At 53.5% G+C, this 19,739-nt stretch overlaps 1 protein-coding gene across 7 annotated transcripts in view; it reads right to left on the bottom strand.

Moving 5' to 3' along the window:
• The window catches only part of CEP164 (centrosomal protein 164), a 29,094-nt gene extending 9,361 nt beyond the window's left edge, over positions 1 to 19,733 (bottom strand). For 3 of the 7 annotated variants that reach the window (XR_006017062.1, XM_042033975.1, XM_042033977.1), the window contains exons 1-16: positions 18,506 to 19,733; positions 18,058 to 18,169; positions 17,495 to 17,732; positions 16,899 to 17,057; positions 16,116 to 16,244; positions 15,702 to 15,779; positions 13,766 to 13,885; positions 11,516 to 11,947; positions 10,086 to 10,169; positions 9,107 to 9,190; positions 5,908 to 5,993; positions 4,281 to 4,421; positions 2,456 to 2,674; positions 1,202 to 1,336; positions 786 to 1,002; positions 126 to 203 (exon numbers count right to left, since the gene is read on the bottom strand). Coding sequence is in view for 6 of the 7 variants with exons in the window: in XM_042033975.1 (XP_041889909.1) it covers positions 126 to 203; positions 786 to 1,002; positions 1,202 to 1,336; positions 2,456 to 2,674; positions 4,281 to 4,421; positions 5,908 to 5,993; positions 9,107 to 9,190; positions 10,086 to 10,169; positions 11,516 to 11,947; positions 13,766 to 13,885; positions 15,702 to 15,779; positions 16,116 to 16,244; positions 16,899 to 17,057; positions 17,495 to 17,732; positions 18,058 to 18,169; positions 18,506 to 18,584 (2,391 nt within the window). In the remaining variant the exon portion in view is untranslated. The remainder of the gene's footprint in view (positions 1 to 125; positions 204 to 785; positions 1,003 to 1,201; positions 1,337 to 2,455; positions 2,675 to 4,280; positions 4,422 to 5,907; positions 5,994 to 9,106; positions 9,191 to 10,085; positions 10,170 to 11,515; positions 11,948 to 13,765; positions 13,886 to 15,701; positions 15,780 to 16,115; positions 16,245 to 16,898; positions 17,058 to 17,494; positions 17,733 to 18,057; positions 18,170 to 18,505) is intronic. The other 4 variants (XM_042033978.1, XM_042033979.1, XM_042033980.1 and 1 more) reach the window with 4 other exon arrangements.
• Positions 19,734 to 19,739: the final 6 nt, after the last annotated feature.

The following is a 19,739-nucleotide window of genomic DNA, read 5'->3' as shown; positions in this document are numbered from 1 at the left end:
GCCACACCAGAACCATGGCTAGGGAGCGAAGGAAAAAATTAATGCCACCCTCCCTGGCCACCTTTGGTGACAGTGTGAGGAAAGAAAAAACCCAACCATTTACATTCTAAGGACACCATCCTGACCTCATGGTGCTTCTCTTCTGCTGCAGACCTCAGCTGCTGGAGATCACTGGCAAACTGTTCTTCCAGCTCCTCTGCTGCCTAGGGAAACACGAGCAAAACAGTCTGTGTGTGGGGACAAGGTGCATTTGTGATTAAATTCTATCCAAAGCATCAAAAAGCAGAGTGGTGATTCCAAACGGGATCACTACAAGGTGCCTTTACTCTCCCTGTGCTTTCCCTCCCAGGGGATCTTGATGGATCCCTGTCATGCTGTGCTGGAGGGACTGGAAACTGCCCTGCTCAGAGGCTCCCCAGGTCCCTGCAGGACTAAAGCAGCAGCCAAGGAAGTGTTTGGAGCTGATAAGTGGCTCCGTTTAGTTCTGATCTGATAACAGGGCTGGTTCAGCTCTGGCGAGACACACAGGGATCCTTATCTTGTCTTCAGATGCAGAGAGGCCACTGAAGTAACTGTTAGTGAATCACCATTGTAATAACAGCTGGGGGAGTTCTCCTCCCCAGCTCCACGTGCCTCCAACAGCCCAGATGGCATCTCCCCTTTGTGCTTTAAGTGTCACCAAAGCCCTGCAGGTGTGATTTAATCCCCACACTTCAGCACTGCCATGCCAGCCAGGTGAGCAGGAACGGCTGGAGGCCGGCCCTGCCTGGCAATACAGATCTCACCTTCTTCTTCTCCCTGTCCAACCTCTCCCTGAGCTCACTCAGGAACTGCTCCTTCTCCTGTTCCAACTCGCTCATCTCCTTCTGCCGCGCTTCCTCCATTGCCAGCTTCATTTCCTCCAAGGCAAGCTGCTGCCTCCTCTCCAGGCTCTCCTTCTCCACCAGCTGCTGGGATTCCCACTCTTCCCTCAGCTTCTGCAGCGTGGCCTCCTGCTCTGCCCTGGTAGGTTTGGAACAAGAGCACAGAAATCGGGATCCAGCACTGGACAATCAGGGCTCGGACCTGCTGCCACAGCAGAGAAGCAGCCACGAGAGGCTCAGGACCTGCCCCTGAGCAGCTGCTGGGGATGTGCACGACCCTCCCATCCCATCCCAAACCAGCAGTTCATGTCCCCAGGGACAGCAGCAGAACTTCTCACCTCATCCTCTCCTGCTCTGCCTCGATATCTGAGGCGATTTGGGCTCGAAGCTTTTCCAGTCTCTCGGTTTTTCCCTCTCTGACAAGCAACTCTCTCTCTTCCTCCTCAGATTTTGCCAAATCTTCTTCTGGAGTGCTGAGACAGAAAATAAAAAAGAAGAAAATAGGCTCAGGAGGCTTCAGTATCTCCCAGTCACCTCTCCAAGGGCTACAGCTCTGCTGGGGATCTCACTGGCTGTGGTGAGACATTCATTTCCCCTCCACACCTGCAGGACCTGCTGCTGGCACGGGAGATGCAGCCCCAGCACCAAACCTGAGCAGTGTGGGTTTAAAACTTGCTCTATCATCCTAGTTTACACTTCTTTTGGGGTTTTTTTTAACGCTCATTAAATGGCTGCAGGCTCCCAGGCAAGGTACCTGGATGCATTAGCACATCTGGAAGCTCCATATTCCTGTATTATACCTTTTGCTACACATTTTTTTTCCCTTCAGGTGCCATTTCTGCATCTTCCTTCACACCCAGACTGCATCCCCACGATGTTTCATGTCAAGATGCTGTTTCTGGCTGCTCAGAACATAAGCATCATATCCAGCAAGATAATACAGAAGCCTCAAGAGAAAAATTCCCCCAGGGAAAGGACACAGCTCCCAGTGCTGTTCCATCCCCTGCACTGCTACCAGATCCTAGTTTCCATCCCTGCCCTGTTCCTGGAAGCCTTGTTTGGAAGTCCCTCTGTAAAAGACGCAGTATCAGAGCTCCAGATCGTTCCTCTGGGGTAACCTCATCTCCTCTAATGCTCCCATTTCCAGTCCTGTTGCTGCCGTTTAGCCCAGGATTTGAACATCTGCCAGGTGGGAGAGCTCCAAGCACTGAACTGGAAACTTCTCCCAGGTTAACCATAACTGACAGGTTCAGAGCTCCAAAAGCTCTGTGTGTGTGTGTGTGGAATCATGGCTCAGCCTGCAGGATGCTCTCCTGCCGCTCCTGTTGGGGTGGGAGAGTCCTTTCCTGAGCCTGCCAGTGGGGCACTGTCCATCCCAGGGTTTGCAGATCCTCACACACAGGACTGCCTGTGCCAGGCAAAGACTGTCCTTCCTCTTCCTCCCTGAGAGCCCTGATCTTGCTCCTTGCTCCCAGCTCTGAAAGCAGCACCACTTCCCAGGTGGTGGCTACAACAGCACGAGTCTGTGGCCAGCAGCAATGAAACCCCACCTTGGAAAGGCTTGGAGGAGACAGAGTAAAAAAGGAAAGTACCTGAGGGGCTTTTCTTTTTGCTGAGGAAGCTTTTCAGCTTCTTCCTCCTCCTCCTCCTCCTGCCTCATCTCCCCCTGGAATTGCTGAATTTTCTCCTCCTTTGCTTGAAATAAATGTATTTCCTCTTGCTCCAGCTCTGTCTCCATCTCCTTGACTATTTCCTCCAGGGATTCATCATTAGGCTGCTTCAAGGACTGCTCAATTTCCTTCTCAGGTTGCCTACCAAAGAGAAAAAGCTCCTTTGGCAAAAGGGTGACAGAAAACAGAGCAACACAAAAGGAACAGGAACATCCTCCAAAGAGCATCAACTCCAAACCAAAAATCTCAGAGCCACCTACTCCAGAAGCTTCACTGCTGACCTCAGGTGGACCCTGAGGACCACTGGTGGATCCGCTCGCTGACTCCCAGAGAATCTCCAACTGACAAATTAAACCCAGCCCCAGCTGCACTCCAGGCCTAAATAATTCAGATTTTGGCCCACCAGAGCTCGCCTTGTGAGTGCAATAAAATCTCACTTCATGAAAAACCCTGGCCAGGCTGCCAGGCACAGGAGCAGATGCCATCAGTACCTACTCCCAGCCCAGGGATTGGTGCTTCTCATGGACCAGGTATTTTTCTGCAATTGCAACCTAAAGTGTGCTGGGAATTTGCCAGCTCCAGGCAACAGAAAGCCCTCAGCACTCCAAAATTTCAAACCCAATCTGGTTCTAATTAAGGTTTTTTTTCAGACAGACAGCAGCAAAATTATAAGGTCTGAAAGAAGCTGAAGGGGAAGGAGGGGAAAATTGAGATTAGTCTAGGAAGAAAGATTTTTGTTCTTTGCTAGCGAAAGCTGGAGCAGGAAGGTCTCTCCATGCTGTGAGACTGGCAGTGCAAGGCAGAGGGACTTCTGCCAGGAATCAGGGAAATAACAGCCCCAGTAATTCAGCCTCGAGTCAGAGGAGAAAAGGTCATTCCTGCAGCCATTAGCAAAAAGAGCAAGCCAGAGGAAAGTAGTGGGGTTCTGGAACAATCCCCCTTCGCTGGTGCCCCCCCAGACCACCCCCTGCAGCAGGTGTCCTTTATCGGGCTGCTCTGCAGAGCAATTCAGCCACTTCCACCTGGTTATCACATTCTTCCTTTTGCCCCAGTTTTCGCTCAGAAGGAGATCCAGCCAGCGCACACACGTTCACACAGCACCACAGTTCCTAACAGAACACAGATTCCTTCCCCAGCACTTCGTCCCCAGAGACACGCTGCCTAATTTTTCCAGCTGCATCTGCTGATGTGTCATTTGACACGGAATGCAAAGTCAGCACACTCACATCCACTGAGATCCTCTGTCTCAGGGAGCTGCAGGTAGGAATCCACAACTGCCACCCATGGAGCAGCACAGAACAGCGCCTTGGGCAGGAGCTGAGCCCTGACCTCTTTATTTCAATACCACCAACGTGCCCAGTAGCTGTAAAATGGGGTGAATTGGTGGGTTTTTGCCCTTCCCCCCCCAGCTCAGCATCACTCAGCAAGTTCTGCGTGGAAGCGTTTCTCGGGGAGGGTGAACACTCGCAGCCTCAGCACGGGGAAGGCTTTCCCAAAGACAAACAAGCGGCTCTCCCTCATCCCACCGAGTCCTGAGCCACAGACCCCGAGGGCTGAGCTGCTGCTCCCGCCCTCCCCAGCACAGGCTGTTCACTTGGCACTCTGGCAGGGGAACAGCTGCCGGAGCGCCGCTGTGCCCACAAACCGCAGCTCCCGCTTCACATGCGAGCTCCAGCCACCCTGAAGGGGGACAAACGGACTGAAGCTGTCACAGTCACACCACCAGGGACTGACACGAAGCCCTTACGTGTTCTGTGGGGCAGGAAGCTCCTCGGGATCCACCAGGCTATCCAGGGCTCCCTCCTGCGGCTCTGCAGCCTCCGCCCCATCGGGATTTTCTAACCCGAAACGCTCCACTGGTGTCTCACAAGCACAGAGATCCCTCTCACTTGGCAGCACAAAAGAGGGGACAGAAGATCAGATTAGTTCAGGTCAGAGTCAAGTGGCTGCTGCAGGTGGACAAGGACGTGCAGGTGACACAGGTGGGCACCAAGCCATGCCTGCCAACAGGACCTGCCTGGCCAACACGGGGCTGCCAAAGCCACAGGGAAGCTCCACACAATTCCCACCATCTCGTGTCAGACTAACAGGCAGCTGAGGATATTATGGATATCAGTCTCAATGTGCTGGATCCCTTCCCTGGGTTATCCCACTCTTTCCAGGTCCTTGGAGAATGTCCCCAAGGTGCATCAGCCCTATCAGCCATACTCACACTGCTGTCCAAATTACAGCTGGAAGTGTTGGCAGGCATGTTTGTATTTACAGTCCTACTTCATCTCAGAAGCACAGAGAGGAGAGACAGGGCAAGCACAAGCAGCTTCACAGGCAGAGAGAAAGAGAGGATGCTCAGCTGGGAAGCAGGAACCAAGTGATAAGGAGACAATTCCTGCGGGCAGAACACGTTTTTGGAGACCCTCACACGAACAGCTCCTCCAAGAACAAGGCTGCAAATCCCACACAGCCAGTCATTAAGACGGACTGCAGCTTCTGCTCACGAATTTTCCTGGCACAGGCAGCAGCTCCTTGGTTCCCAGTGCCCTGGAGAACGTGTAACTCTGTGTGAAGGCCAAGAGCTTTGACACAACTCATCTGTAAATGCCAGGCTGGGGCTCTCCAAGGAGGAGGAGCTCGAGGGAGCACAGAACTCACTGCTCAGAACAGAACTCCAACTGTTCCAAACAAATCCCCATAAACAGGCTGGAAACAGCTCCCCTAGACAGCCCAGTCCTTGTGGTAACTGGGGGTCTGGAAGCCAGCATTCCTCTTGGGATAACAGCTGGTCAGCTGTCCACGTGCCAGGATATAAAACAGCTTCATGCTCACACCTGGTCAAGGCCACCTCTGTGGAAGGAAGAGAACTGTTCCCATCACAGCTGGACTCTCCTGGCACCAGGAACAGACACCCTGAGAGCCTTTAGCTACAGGCTCAGCCCAGCAGGGCCAGTAAGGCTGCCATCAGGCAATGGCCAGTGGCCACATCTTCCCCTTTTAACACCCCAGGGCCCAGCACACGGCGTTACCAGGCTCAGACCATCCTGGCAAGAGCAGGACTTTCACAGCCTCCGAGAGCAGCGGGAGCTGTGAGGGAGGCAGAGGCCAGAGCCACAACTGGGGCAGCCCCAGGGAAATGATGGGCAGGCACCGTCACTGCCCACCCAGGCAGAAGCTGAAACCTGCTGAGGCAGGGCTAAGGAGGTGGCAGGAGAAGCGAGAGGTTTAGTGGGAAAGACCCTGTGAGAGGCTGCAGCATCTGGGGGTGCTGTACAGGGCACGCCTGGACAGGCTGCAGCAAGCAGAGCAGGGAGGACAAGGCAGGAGAGGCAGCAGCAGCTGGAGCTGCCCACGCCTCCCTTGTGGCTCTGTTTGTACCATACCTCTCAGCAGCTTCTGCTCTTCTGTTTTGCTCTTCCTCTGCACTGGCTTTGCTTTGATCTTTCTCCTCTTCTCCCAGCTCCTGGGCCTGCAGGTAAAAGCAAACAGGGTGGAGTTTGTGGTTCCATCGCCATCCAAGACCTCGCAGGAGTTCTGCTGAAGGTCCACAGAATGAGGTGGACCATATGGCACCCGCAGGCTGTTCCAGAACGCTGGATGTGCCAGGCTCCTCCCCTGAGGGTATCCAAGGGTCTCCAACCACCCCAGGAATCCTTCCAGAAGCACAAGGGCAGGCCTGGGAGCTCAGCTTTCTCAGGAAAGAGATGAACTCCCTGCCAGCACTAAGAACTTGGGACACAGGTTTGGCTTTTCTCTCCTGAAGGTCATTTTACAATCCCAAGTCACACTAAACTCCCTGGAAAGCCCAGGAGAGAAATCTCCTAAAAGAGCAATGTCACACACACACACAAAGTGCTGTGGCAATGAAACAAAGGATGTATTGTCTGGGACCAAAAATCACATCAGGACTCAGCCCTGCCTCCCATCCTGGTTCCAGGGCAGGGTGTGATGGGCTGCACACAGAGTCACCAGTCCAGGGATTTCTGACTCTGGGATACATCAGGGTGGGTGCTGCCAGGGAATCCAGCCCCCTTGGCAGCACATCGAGCATTCAGTTGGCTTATTTATGGCACAGTACTTGAAATATGAATAGAAAATACTCGAATGTGAAATAATCAGCTGCTCCTTTCCCCCCCTGCCAGCTCCCAGATCCCTCTGTCCCTCCAGCAGGGACACCTGAGGAGGGGAAGGACTTCCCTCCTCACCTGCCAGCCCCACAGGAAGCAGGGAGGGCCCATTCATAAATTTTTGGGAACCCCAGCAGGTGAGCTCAGCCCCTGCCTTGCAGGGCTGTGCGTGGAGCAGGGCCAAAACAACACGGAATTAAAGCTGCAGTAATTTATGCAAATGTTCAGTGGAGCAAGCGGCAGAAGGATTCCCTGCAAGTGCTGTCACCTCCCATCACATCAGCCTGGGCAGAGCCCCCCACCCCGGCCCCCTCCTGCCCCTGTAACTAATGGCTCCAATTCCTCAGAACCGAGGAGCTCAGCAAATGTTTCCTCACTCCAAATGGGCTCTGTCACCGCTGCCTGGGAACGGGAAGGAGCCAGACAAATGGGGAAGGAGATCATCTTGGAAAGAGGGTACCTGCTCACGGGATAACTCCCCTGAGCTCGTGCACAGGGCTGCTACTGCCCCTCTGCCCAACAGGGCAGCCCCTCCCCAGGAATCCTGGGCTGCAGGAACCTCTGGACACATTGGGAAGGGGAGGACAGCACCCATCTGCAGGGCAGATTTTAAGCCTTGTCTGTGAAATTATCAGATCCTTGCCCCTCCTGTTGCCCCAGGATCCCCAGCAGTCCCAGAACCCCAAGCAGCTCAGTTTTCCACCCAGCTGCATCCCCGGAGGACACTTCACATGCTCAAGACACAAAACCAGCTGTGAGAACACAGGGATGACAGATAATGGGCCATCCCCTCCCTCTGCACAGCCCAGATCCCAAGGGACATCTCACATCAGCTCAGATCAGGCTGCAAGGTGCCAGCACTGAGCACGTGGGACAGGTTTGCTTTTTTCCCCGAGGGTCGGGCACTGCCCAGGCTGCCCAGGGAATGGGCACAGCCCCGAGGCTGCCAGAGCTCCAGGAGCACTTGGACAGTGCTCTCAGGCACAGGTGGGACTTTGGGGTGTCTGTGCCGGGCCAGGAGCTGGACTTTGATGATATCTGTGGGTTCCTGCCAACTCAGGATATTCTATGATCCCACAGCTCTGCATCTTGCACTTTCAGTCCCTGGTAAGGGAAGGGGAGAAGGAGCAGCCTCCCCTCTCCCAGGTCCAGCAGGACACATCCCACAGAGCCTCTGCAGCCACCACAGCTCCTGCCAAAACACACCAACAAAACCCCTCCAATGCTGTGCCCACCGAGCTGCCAGAGGTGTCTTTTACTTTTCCTTTTTTTTTTTTTTTTTAACAACAGAATATTTTGCCAACGTCTCCAAAGCAAGGCGAGCTCCTCACATGGAAGCAGGCACATTCCTACAACCCCGAGCCGTTCCAGCCGAGCCTCCATGCACAGACACAAAAGAGCAGCTGCAGTTCTGCAGGGAGCACCATTTCACACCCACCTCTCCCCAAACACGGCTGTAATAAACCCAAACGTGGCTGCTCCGAGCAGCATTTGCATGCACAGTGCCTGCGCTGCGGGGAGGGAGAGGGCCAGCACAGCAGGCATATGTTTTGTTTTCCCTTCACATCTGATTATGCTCATTATTAGGCACAAGAGGACAGGTGTATTCTCCAGACACAACCTTGCAAACAGGATTGCTCCTCTCTGCTGGACAGGTGGGGAGTTTGCCACTCAGGGTCTCTCCTCCAGAGCAGCTGATCCGCTCACAATCAGGGCAAGGCTGAGTAACCCCAGCTGGATCCTGGATCCTGCCTCCAATCAACACAGAGACGGAGCAGGAGGGCTCCAGAGGAACGTGGGGCTGAGCAAGCCAACTCAGAGCCACGCTGAGAAGACAAGGATAAACCAGAGATACACAGCAATCCTCAGGCAGGGCTGCCTGACCAGAGCTGCATCCCAGGCTGACACAGCCATGTGCACACATGTACACTCCATGTGCCACAGACTCACTGAAAGGAGCCCCTTTTCCCCCTGCATTAAAGCAGGCAAGACAACCAAATGCTTAAAAATAAGCTTCCCTCTACCAAAATCTGTCAGAGGGAGTTAACCTCCTTTTCTTCCCATTGATTCTATCGTGCTCTGCCACACAAATCCTTCCCATCTGCTTAAGAGAAAGAAAAGGACAAATAGACACACAAAAGAAGAAAGGAAAATAGACTCTACTTCCTCCATTCCCCAGGAAAGCCATTTACTGGCTGTCATAGTGGGGCAGGGAAAGCACACAGGGGAGCCTGCCTGTGTACACCCCGCCAGCCACCTCAGGGTTTATGTTCTTTGTGTAGCCACCTGCACCTCATCTCTACAGAAAAAAAAAATGCACTGGTGGTGCTGCTGTGACCTCCGACACTTCACACATCGCTGCTGTTCACCTCTGCAAGCCTTTACTGACAGCACCACACCACAGGATTCCACCTGCCTGCTCACAGACCCCCCCGACCACTCACACGGCGCTGACCTTGCACTCGGGGCTGTCCAAATCAGGAGACGCAGTCCCCACATGCAGAACCTCCTTAGAAAGCAGGCTCTTGAAGTCCAAGCCCTAAAAAAGAAAGCAGAAAGGATCAGTCCCTGATGAGAAACCAGAGATCCCGAGACCAAGATCCCAACACAGCTCGGAATACCCCTGCTCACCACCCCACTGACAGCAGGGCAGCAGCATTTCCCTTCACTGGGTCCCTCCCTGTGGGATCAAGGGACATCAGTGCCACACGAGAGGGCACTGGCACAGCCCCAGAGCACCCCTCCATGCCACTGGCTTCAGCAGGCAAGGGTGGCACAAGGAACCTCCAAAGGAGGCACATCTTCCCCAGGCTCTACTGCTCCCCTTTGTGGTCCTGCTGCACATTTCCTGGGGTTTCTTTCCTCACCCTTCGAGACAATCCCTGCTCCTGGCAGCCTCGGGGGCCCTGCACACGTGCCCACACAAGGCCGAGCCACTTGCCAGCACAGGCTCGTACCAGCGCAGTAAATAATGACATTCTCAGCCATTTGCTGGCCACGCTGCCTCTGCTCCCACTGGCAGATGGCAACGGCAGCTTCCTGTGGAGATGAAGAGATGCTGATGGGCATCTCCCCCATGCCAGGGCCGCCCTCCCCCCTGCTCTGCCGCGGGGACCCTCCGGAGCAGGGTCTCCCAGCCACACACACCCCCCTCAGCAAAAGCTGCTGAGCCCCTCAAAGCACAATTTTTACATTGCTTATTATTTTCCTTTTTGCAATTATCCAAGTACAGCCTCAGCTCTCTGTGACCTACTTTTCCAGGGATATTACCTCACCCACAGACCCAGTCTGCAAGGTGCAGGGTGACACTGCTGGCCTGTGCCACGCACAGCTGCGAGGGCACTGCACGAGGTGGGCACTGCACCCACTGGCTGCACCATCCCAGAGGAACCTGAAGCCCACAGCCAAGGAAAAAGGAGCTTTTGGTGACTCACCACAGGCTGAACCACCTCATGGTCGGAGCACTTGGAGATGGGCAAGTCCTGCTCACAGCCACTGACCCCGGATGCCTTTGAAAGCTGAGAGGAAATACACATTACAGCCTGCACATGTCCTAGCCCTGCAGCTCCACCTGGGCATTCCCAACACGGCAGCTGCTACTGGGAACACAAATCTGGCCTCTCTCAGGGAAGAAAAGGTGACTGAACATCATGGGGAAGACACCGAGGATGTGTGACCCACAAGACAAGCACAAGACACCGCTTCACAGGAGGGCAGGAGAAGGGGCTGGGGAGGGCAAAAAAGTGCTCTTCAAACACCCGTGATAAAAGGCACTTGCTTCCTCGCCATGTGCAAGAATCTCTGCAGCTCTCAGAGCTCCCAGCCCACCACACAGAACAGCACTGGAGCCATAAAAGCACTTTAAATATTCCATTTTGCTGTGCCTGAGTGCAGTGAGGGCTCCTGCCTTCCCAGCCATCAGCACTGCTCGATGGGAACACCCTGTGGCCCTGCTGACTTCAGCAGAACAGCTCAGGTGCACAAAGCACACAGATGAGTTTGGGAAAGCAACGCTCTCAGCTCTTCAGGACAGAGCGCGTTTCCCAGGCTCGGTTTTGCAGTTTATCATTTCTTACAGACATCACGCATCAGTGAACTTGAGAAATCACCAAAATCAGCAGGAAAGCAGCCAGACTGGAGAGAGATCGTTCATCAGATCCCATCTTCTGGCTCGGATTCCACTCTGGAACGTGAACGAACACGAGCGGACAGCGCGTGTCTGGCAGCCCAGCTGCGGGGCCAGGCCACGGGCAGCGTGTGACGCTCAGCCCAAGGCCCTGCTTCTGCAGCGTGGCCAGTTCTCCCCACAGAGTGGGAGGACTGGAACGTTCTGTGCTCCCAGCTCCAGAACCAACCCCGAGGCTCCGTCCTTCCCCACCCCAACCTCGCACCTCTCGCGGAGCTGCGAACGCGGCGCCTGGCAGCTCCTTACGCGCCTGCCCCAGCTCTGAGCAAGCTGAGAGAAACAACAGAAGGAGAGAAACAAAGCAGCACAGACAGCTGGGCTCGGCGTGAGCTTCATTATCAGCCCTGCTCGCCCAGGACAGACGGCAGCACTGGAAGCTGAGACTGCTCCTCCTCCCGGACTCAAAACACGCGGCGCAGTCGAGGGTTTTGCCCGCTGGTGGCTTTGGGCAGCACTTGGTGTGTGCAGGAGAGAAGAATTGCCCAGCTCAGTCCTGGAGATGCCAATCTGGGAATTCAGAGCACTCGTGCCCCCCCCAGGAATGACCCTGCTGACCAGGAAAGCGCTTGGGACTGGCTTCACAGAAAACCAGAGAGTGCTCCAAGAGCTTTCCTGAGTCAAGGCCTGACGAGACGACGGGAACAGCCAACACCAAACCCACACAGGCACATCGCTTACTTTGCCATCATCCAGCCTGTTCTCTGATTTGGAATCAGCTGCTTCTTCCCTCTCTTCATCCAGTACCTTTTCTCCACAGGACACAGTGTCAGCAGTGGCAGCCAGGCTCACCAGCTGATCTGCCTCGGCCCCTTCCGCAGCCGGAGAGGCGGCTCCGGGCTGCCCAGGAGAGCCGGGCACGTCCGTCCCTGCTGCGCTTCCTTCACCCTCAGACTGAGGCAACTCCTCAGCTGCAGAGGCATCTCCTTCCACCTCAGCATCCTCCTTGTCCACTACTTCATCCCCAGCAAGTTCCCCCTCCTTGTTCTGGGCAGACAGGCTGCTGTCAGCATCTCCGGGGAGGATCTGAACCGAAGACGGAGGGCACGCAGCACCAGAATCCAAGGAAGACTCTGGCACTTCTTCAGGATGTCTTGATTTTAAAGACTCCTTCTAGGCAGCAAGTCAAACACAATTAGAGACCCAACATTCTCTCTCTGGGGCAGAATGCAGGAGTCAGGAACAGCGCAGGCTCTCCTACAGCAAGCAGCAAAATCACAAAGCTTTGGGTGACTTCAAGACCTGTTTGACTTCTTTTCACACAGTCCCATTCCGAGGCAAGGGACTCCATTGACACAATCATGTCTTGGGCTCTGACTTTTTTTTGATCTGTTGCCTTTTTATTCACAGGATCTCAGTGGATAAGAGTGGCTGTGCAAGGCCACCAGCCCCTGGGAGCACCCGCCGTGCCCCACAACAGGCCCATTTATGCTTCCACACTGGATCTGTTCAGTGAGAGACGGAAATTTGTAAGAGACCATGACAGGACATTTCACTTCTGCCTGACATTTTAAGCAGAGGAGAGCAGGCAGGATCACCATCCCACCTTCCAGTGGGACAGATTGGAGACTGGAGGGTGGGCACTGATTGAAAGCACCACTCGGAGCTCAGAACGAGCCCGTGACTAACACAGGAGGCTGAGAGATGGGGGAAAAAAACAACCCCGAGTTAAAGCTTAGTCACCCAAAGGTTCAACTGCCTCTCCCAGCAGCGGGGATGCCACAACACTGCCCATGGAGAGGGGAATAGCCAGGAGAAGGCTCCTTCATCAGCATGCAAACAGACCTGCTCGCACGTCCCACTTCCTCACTGTTTTATTAATGCCGCGGTGTCTTGTCAAACATTCCCTGCATCCTGTGCACGGCGTGTTCCGTACACTGAGCGCATATTTTAGCAGTGTATTTTTATCAGAGTGCCTCCGGAACGCTGTCAGCTCCCAGCCTGGAGCTGGAACGCTCCGGGAGCGTGTTCCAGAGTGTGGCATTGGTCTGCCAGACCTCCCCGGGGACGAGCGAGCATCCAGCAGGATGGAGGGGACAGAGAAACCCCCGGGCACTTCCCAAAAATCCTGCAGCTCTGGGCCTCACCTGCAATTCCCTGGGACTGACAGCTCCCAGCCCCTGTCCAGCAGAGATTCCCAGAGTCACCAACCAGCCACACGAGGCTCCTTGGGGACACCAGGACCCAGAGAAAGGTGGGCAAGGGGAACTTCTTTAGTCGCCCTCGTGCTTCCCCTTTTATGGGGAATTATGCAAAATTATGCTCCTTTTGGACAACTTGCTGCAGAGTTCTCCTGAGGTCATCCCCCCAGGAGACCTGGCAGCATCCAGGATATCCCAAATGAGGCCAAGCAGGATTCCGATGCTTGAACACAGGATCACACACACCAAAATATATCAATACGCCAGCAATGGTGTGCACACAAAAGGATTTCTCTCCAGGCAAGTTCACTTCAGCTACTAAAATATCCCAGAATAATCTCTTTGGCTGGCAGAATCCTATTTCAATGGCAATTACGGGCAAACCTTTTGTTAGCAGCACACCTTGATGATCACAAATGCAACTCTGCAGAAGAGGGAACCGTGCCAGTCAGACACAGGTGGAGGAGGAGGAGGAGGGAGGTTTGTCCTCCTGTAACAACAGACTGTGGATTTTCTACAGATTTCAGAGCTGGACAAGTCACCTGGGTTATAACTGGCTTTGGGTGATCTTTTCCCAACCTTTTACCTGCACTGAGTGGCACAAACAGATGGGAAATTCCTGCCTATCCAATCATTACTTCCAGTGATCAGCATGAAACTTTAACCACCAACAACAGAAACAAGCCAAGCAGCCACAGACACACACCACAACAGCAGAAGCTGCCTACTGCATGCAAAGCCTGGCTGGCACCGTGCAAGCGGGGCGGGGATGCCAGGGAGCCACTGTCACCTCTCCCAGGCTGGCACCTTCCTCCTCAGGGCTCCCATGGGGCTGGGGAGCAGCTTCAGCAGCATCAGCAGCACCAGCTGATGGGCTGCCACGGTCCTCCTGCTCCTCCTTGTTGTTCTCCTAGTGGGGGGGGACACAGCCACTTGCAGAATTCCCCACAGCACCTTCCCAAGCTGGAATACTCGCCCCGCCTGTGACGGGTCACCACCCACCACACGCACCCCTAGAGCGGAAAGCTCTCCAGCTGAACAGCTTTCCTGGGAATTCGGGAGCTCACAGGCCCAGATTCCCAAACATCAAGCTGTTGGAGGCTTCAGTGCTGCTTTTCCTGCTGGCCAGCTCCACAAACTCACTGTTCTCCCAGACACTTCCCAGCTCCGGGTTCCCTGCGAGCCGTGTCTGAGGCTGCCTCCACTCCACTCAACAGCCTGTCCCAGCAAGTCACTAAAACCTCCTGTTTCCTTTGAATACAGGCATTCAGCCCTGACCAGGGGCTACATGAAGCCAGTTTTTTTCATTATTTCACCTATTACTGCTTAGATTTCCCCCTGGGGTCTTGCCACACAAACCCTTCCCTCCTGCTTTGCAAGGAAGCTGGAGAACAGCTCGGGAGCAGGCTGAGACCCACTCCTAGGAACGCTTTTCTACTGCCATCTCATGGAACTACAAAAGAATTCTATTTTCCAGTCGGGGCACTGCTATCTTACCAGGACTAGGCTATCACCCATCTGGGTTAACAGCCTGGCTGTTGGGTAGCAATTGCCATTCCATAATAGATTCCCGAAGCCCCATCCCCGCGGCACTGAAATGCCAAGACAGCTCTTTGTTCCTGCACACATTAACATTTCAGTGAGGAATTGGGCCCCCACAGGCTGCTTGTTGTCTGGAGATGAGAGAGTCAGGGCTCTCTTTGTCACATCCACTTTAGCATAAGCCTTTGCAGATCCTGCCCAGCACCGTGAATAGGTTCTCCAGCAAAGTACTTTACAGCTTAATTTTCGTGTGCTGTGAAAAGGATAAGAGAAATACTCTAAAACACTTTAAAAGAAATTAATTTGCCTTTCAGATACTGGAACAGGATTTTCAAAGCGGTGAGAAAGGATTAATGTCAGCACAAACAGTCGGGCCAAATCACCGGAGCTGCTTACAACGCACTTCCCATTGTGCCCTTGTCATCTTAAGCCTGATCCCAGCTGAGGAAGCACAGGGAAAGCACAGCGTCTGCACAAGGCCTTGGGTGCACCGAATGCTCCGTGCCTCAGCCACGGGATTTATCAGCAGGGCAAGAAAAAAGAAAAACAGGTTTTGTGTTGCCACAGAAAAGCGGCCACGTGCAGCCCACGTGAAGAGTCCTGTGGAACTGAGTGAGGCGCAAGAGCATTCCCAGAGGACGTTCCCCTCTCCTCTCCCCAGCGCCAACACTGCAGCTTCAGCTGACACGGAGCCTTCCCTCCACACCCCCTGACCACCACCATGCAGAGTGGAAGTGCCTCTTCCTCACTGAGCCTTCCTCCCACACCAAGTGCACTGGCACCTCTGACCCAAGACCCTTTTCCTGCTGTTCCCTGGAAAAGCAGATTTCCCTCTTGCCTGCTTCACCTACCTGGCTTTATTTTTTCTATTTGAGGATGAAACAAAGCTCCAGCCTCTGCAAAGATATCTCCCCAAGTCCCAGCTCCAAACCACAACAACTCAAGCACAAATTTCCCTTCAATGCCCACCCCACTGTCCCCTGTGGGCCACATCTGGCTTCTCACACCCCCAGCCCTGCTGCTGTGCCTTCCTCACCATCACTCTGCTCCAGGTTGCTCCTGCTCCTAAGCAGGAAACTCCTCCCTCTGGTCCCATTCCTGCACTCTCATCCCCTGGCAGTGCCACAGCTCTTCTCCCCCGCCCTGGGCAGCCTCCCCTGCCCATCCCAGCACCGTGCTCTTACCTCAGAGTCAAAGCTGCCTCCCAGGGCTTCAACATCCAGGTACACGTTTTTTAACAGCCTTGATGTCCCATGGAAACTCTGAGGGATTAAAACAAAAACAAACAATGAAATGGCCAAAATTCTGACCTCTGCAATTCCACAGGAGGAACAGGAGAGGTTCCTCAGCAGCGAAATTAGGCAGCAGAGCCATGGCAATGCACCTACAGCCAATTCATCTTGGAATGACACCGTGGCAGCTGTTGATTTATAGGGATTACCATGTGAAAATAGGATTAGATGCTTTTTGGGGACCAAACAGCACAAAGAAAAGGCAGCACAAATGAAAGCCCAGGGGCAACTGGAGCAGCCATTACCAGGGGAGCATCAGGAGGCTTCAGCACTCTGGTTGCAGCAAGAGCCAGGGCACACAAATACCTCATTTTCACTTTCTTCCTCTTCGTTTCTCCATTTCTCTGGCACTGTTACATTCAAGGAACTTTTCTCTTCACAGACCAAGTCCAGCAGGTTGTCAGTGTGGCTGGTGAGCTTCGAGATCTCTGCAGGCTGTGAAGGCCAGAAGAAAGGGAAGTGAGAGGTCAGACAACAGGAAAGGGGAGCTAGGGACCCACTGAGATATGGGGCAGCTGCTGGATTCTGGGAGGGAGCTCATTTTCCTACCACTTGTTTGTTCATTTGTGAAGGTGGTTATTTCTGTGCTTTACACATATTTTGCTTTGCCTTCCTTTAAAGGATCAATCTCTTAACCACTTAACAAGTTTTACTGACCCCCAGGTCACTTTCTAGTAATAAATAAATAAAGCATTCAGCATGGTTGCAAACCTTACATTCATGAGGAAAACTGTTCTTTTAATTTTATTCTCAAATAGAAAAGTGAAAATAGTTTATTAAATTGTATTATCTGTATTGTTTATCATGTTTCATTTGGACACCAAATTCTACTAAAACTTAACAGACTTTTTTTCCTCTACAACAGTTATTGAAACAATTCTTTAAATCTGCTAAACACAGCAGAAGAAAGTTCACCACTAATTTAGCACTGAGCTCCCTAGAAAAAGAAAAGAAATACAGCTTTTTAACATACAACAGTATTTCAAAACTGACAGAAGACCACAAATCCTGTCATCTAAACGTCCCCACACCTGTGACCCTTTGCAGTGTGCTTCCCAGGGCACATTCCCAGGGAAGAGGGAGCCTCACCAGAGCTCCTTCCTTGGGGATGAGGCTGGAGTCCACCACACGCCCCAGGTCCGGGTTCAGGGACCCACGAAGAGCGAAGGATGAAGACGGTGCGAGGCCACGGAGAGGAGAGAGGGTGCCCAGGGGAGGCTGGATGGGTGCCAGCTGGCAGCCTGGGGGCTGGAGAAGCACAGGGAAATCACTGGCAGGACAGCACAGGTGCACAGCTCACACTCCTGACCTTGGAGCGGGACAAGAGCTCCCCTGTGCCAACAGGGGCTGCCGCACTAACCCTGCTCAGAGACCCCACACCCAGCAGGCACCAGTGCACAGGGCAGGGAAGGAAACAGGGGTTGATCTACTCACACGTTTTGCTTTCTAAATGCCCATCTGAATGAGTCCTGAATACTCCTCTCCCTCCCAGACACACACAAGTGCTCACTACAGAGTGTCTTACAGCCAGAATTAAGGGTGATTCTGTACTCAGTGCTCCCACCCCAGCTGATTCACTGCCCATCGCCTGGGTGTGGGTTCAGGATGCACTCTCTGTCCTTGAAACCACTTGCTCATCCTCTGCCCAGCCCTCCCCAGAAGCACTGCAAGCAGAGCCTACTCACAGGGAGCTGCTTCAGGAAATGCTTCTCCTTCTTGTCCTTCTTCTTCTCTTTCTTCTCCTTCTTCTGCTTCTTCTCTTTCTTCTCCTTCTTTTCCTTCTTCAAGCTGCCCCGTGCCAGCAGCTTCTCCCGCTCCCGGATGACCAGCTGCCTGTAGTGCTCATCACAGGGATGCTCCCACATGGAGCAGCCATTTTCAAAGTTGAAGTAATAGAGTTCACCACCTCCAGTGATATCTCGGCTGCATGGCAAAAACAGCAGGAAAAGGTGAAAGAGCACGTTAAAAATACAGCTGCACAGGCCAGAACATGGCTGATGGTGTGGGCACCTGAAGCTCAGGGAAGAGCAGTGTGACATCTCCAAGAGGCCAAAAAGGTACCAGTGCAGGGAAGCAGCTCTGCCAGGATGCTCACATCCAGCTTCCCAAACAGTTTTTCCCCTTCTGCCACCCCAAAAAGCCCTGAGCTCCTGATACCCTGTCTAACCCTATTCTCTGCCCGTTGGAAGCCATTCCCTTTGTCCTGTCACTGGGAATCCCCCAGCACAGCCGCTGCCAGAGCTCTCACCAGGCCTTCCAATTCGGGGGCAGCGGGGTCATCAGGCACTCCCTGGCCAGCCACAGCAGCTCCGGCTCCGCGTCAGGGTCAATCCCGAGTATCGGCGCAAACTCCCGGATTTCTGGGGAAACAGAAGAGGGATCTGTGAAGTTGGTCTACACAACAGAGCCACCCCCCTCAGCTAAAGCTGTGGGCACACTGGGAGATCCTGAGCCCAAAACAAGACTGCCCAAAGCCACCGGCACAGTCCCGTGTGCCTGTAGAGCCCATCCTGCCAGGCTGGGGACACGGGGAGTGACACTGCCAAGTGACATTCAGCTCTGCCTCCTTTAGAATCCCATGTATTCCACCCTCTCCACCCACTTCAGAAACCAATTCCTGTTTTCTGAATGCACCTATTTCTGAATGCACGCCTGAATCCCTTCTCCCAGCTCCTGGGAGGACGAGCCACCCTCACCTTTCTCGTTAGGAACATAGGATTCACTGTAGTCTTCTTCCAGAATGAGCTGGTTCCCGATGCACATGGCTCCTGCCATGGATCCTACACCTGGCAGCAGGGAGGAACCAGCACAGAGTCACAACTGCCCTCAGAAAAGAAAATTCCTCGTTCCCAGCACATGGCAGAGCCCTTCCACTGCAGCACACACAGCAAAACGGACTCAAAGAGCTTCCACACACTTCTAAGGGTTGTGGAAACAAGGAGCAGAGCTGAAGTGGCACAAAGTTATAATCAGATCCCCCAGGCCTTCGAGTTTCTACAGAAAAGATGCTGCAGGCACTTTTTAACCAGGTAAAAAATAAGCTGAAACAAGAAAGGGAAGAAAGAGAAAGCAAGCAGCTTTCCCAAAGCACAGCTTTGAGAGAAATCCCAGGGCTGGATCAGCACTGGCCAGAGACAAAGCTGCCTCTCCCCACACCTTGACCTCCCCCACCTTCCCAGAGAGTACTTGAGAAACTGTAAAAGAATCCTAATTTAATATGCTCCACCTGTGGCCCACTGCTTAATGATTTAACTCACAGACCACACCACAGCTGGGCCCTCACGACCCTTCCAGCACAGGTTCAGGCACTTGGAATTCACCCACCTCACCCCAAACATCCCCAGCTGTGGCTCTGTGTGGCCACATTTGGCCAGCACAAGCACTGGGGGACCACGACAGCTGCTCAAACACACAATTGAATGACAAGGTCAAACATTTCATCCTAAGCCCCCCCAAATACTCAGTGGAAAAAGCATTCCTCTGCTTTCCTCGTGAGACCCAGGGCCTGTGGTACCTGCCCAGTACCCCCCAGTGATAACCACCCAGAGCAGGATCACCACCTGTGACACAGCCATCACTGCCCTCTTCACCTCCCTCTGTCCTCAGCCCACTCTGTATTTATAACTCTTATGTAAAGTAAGTCTCAGAAGCAGCAACTAATCCTGGCAGTTTCCAGGCAAAGATATTCTCAGGACATCCAAACCAAACCAGCTCACACCACTCCCCCTCCCAAATGTCCCCAGTTACAGCACTTGGATGTGGGCAGCTCGCTCGAGGCCTTCTGTTCCTATTTTCCTCTCCCAAAACTAAGTCAGCCCCATCTCCCATCCCTGGTATTGGCACTGGGGGATGAATTATGGGCTCACTCCTCTCTTGGAGACCTTAGTGCGACTTTCAATGCTTGAGGGGTAGCTGTAATAGATGGGGACA

The sequence above is a fragment of the Corvus kubaryi genome, unplaced genomic scaffold, assembly GCF_017639235.1.
Source record: "Corvus kubaryi isolate FWS band 111438036 unplaced genomic scaffold, C.kubaryi_AGA036_p1.0 37367, whole genome shotgun sequence".
NCBI lineage: Eukaryota > Metazoa > Chordata > Aves > Passeriformes > Corvidae > Corvus > Corvus kubaryi.
This window is presented reverse-complemented; position numbering and strand designations above follow the sequence as displayed.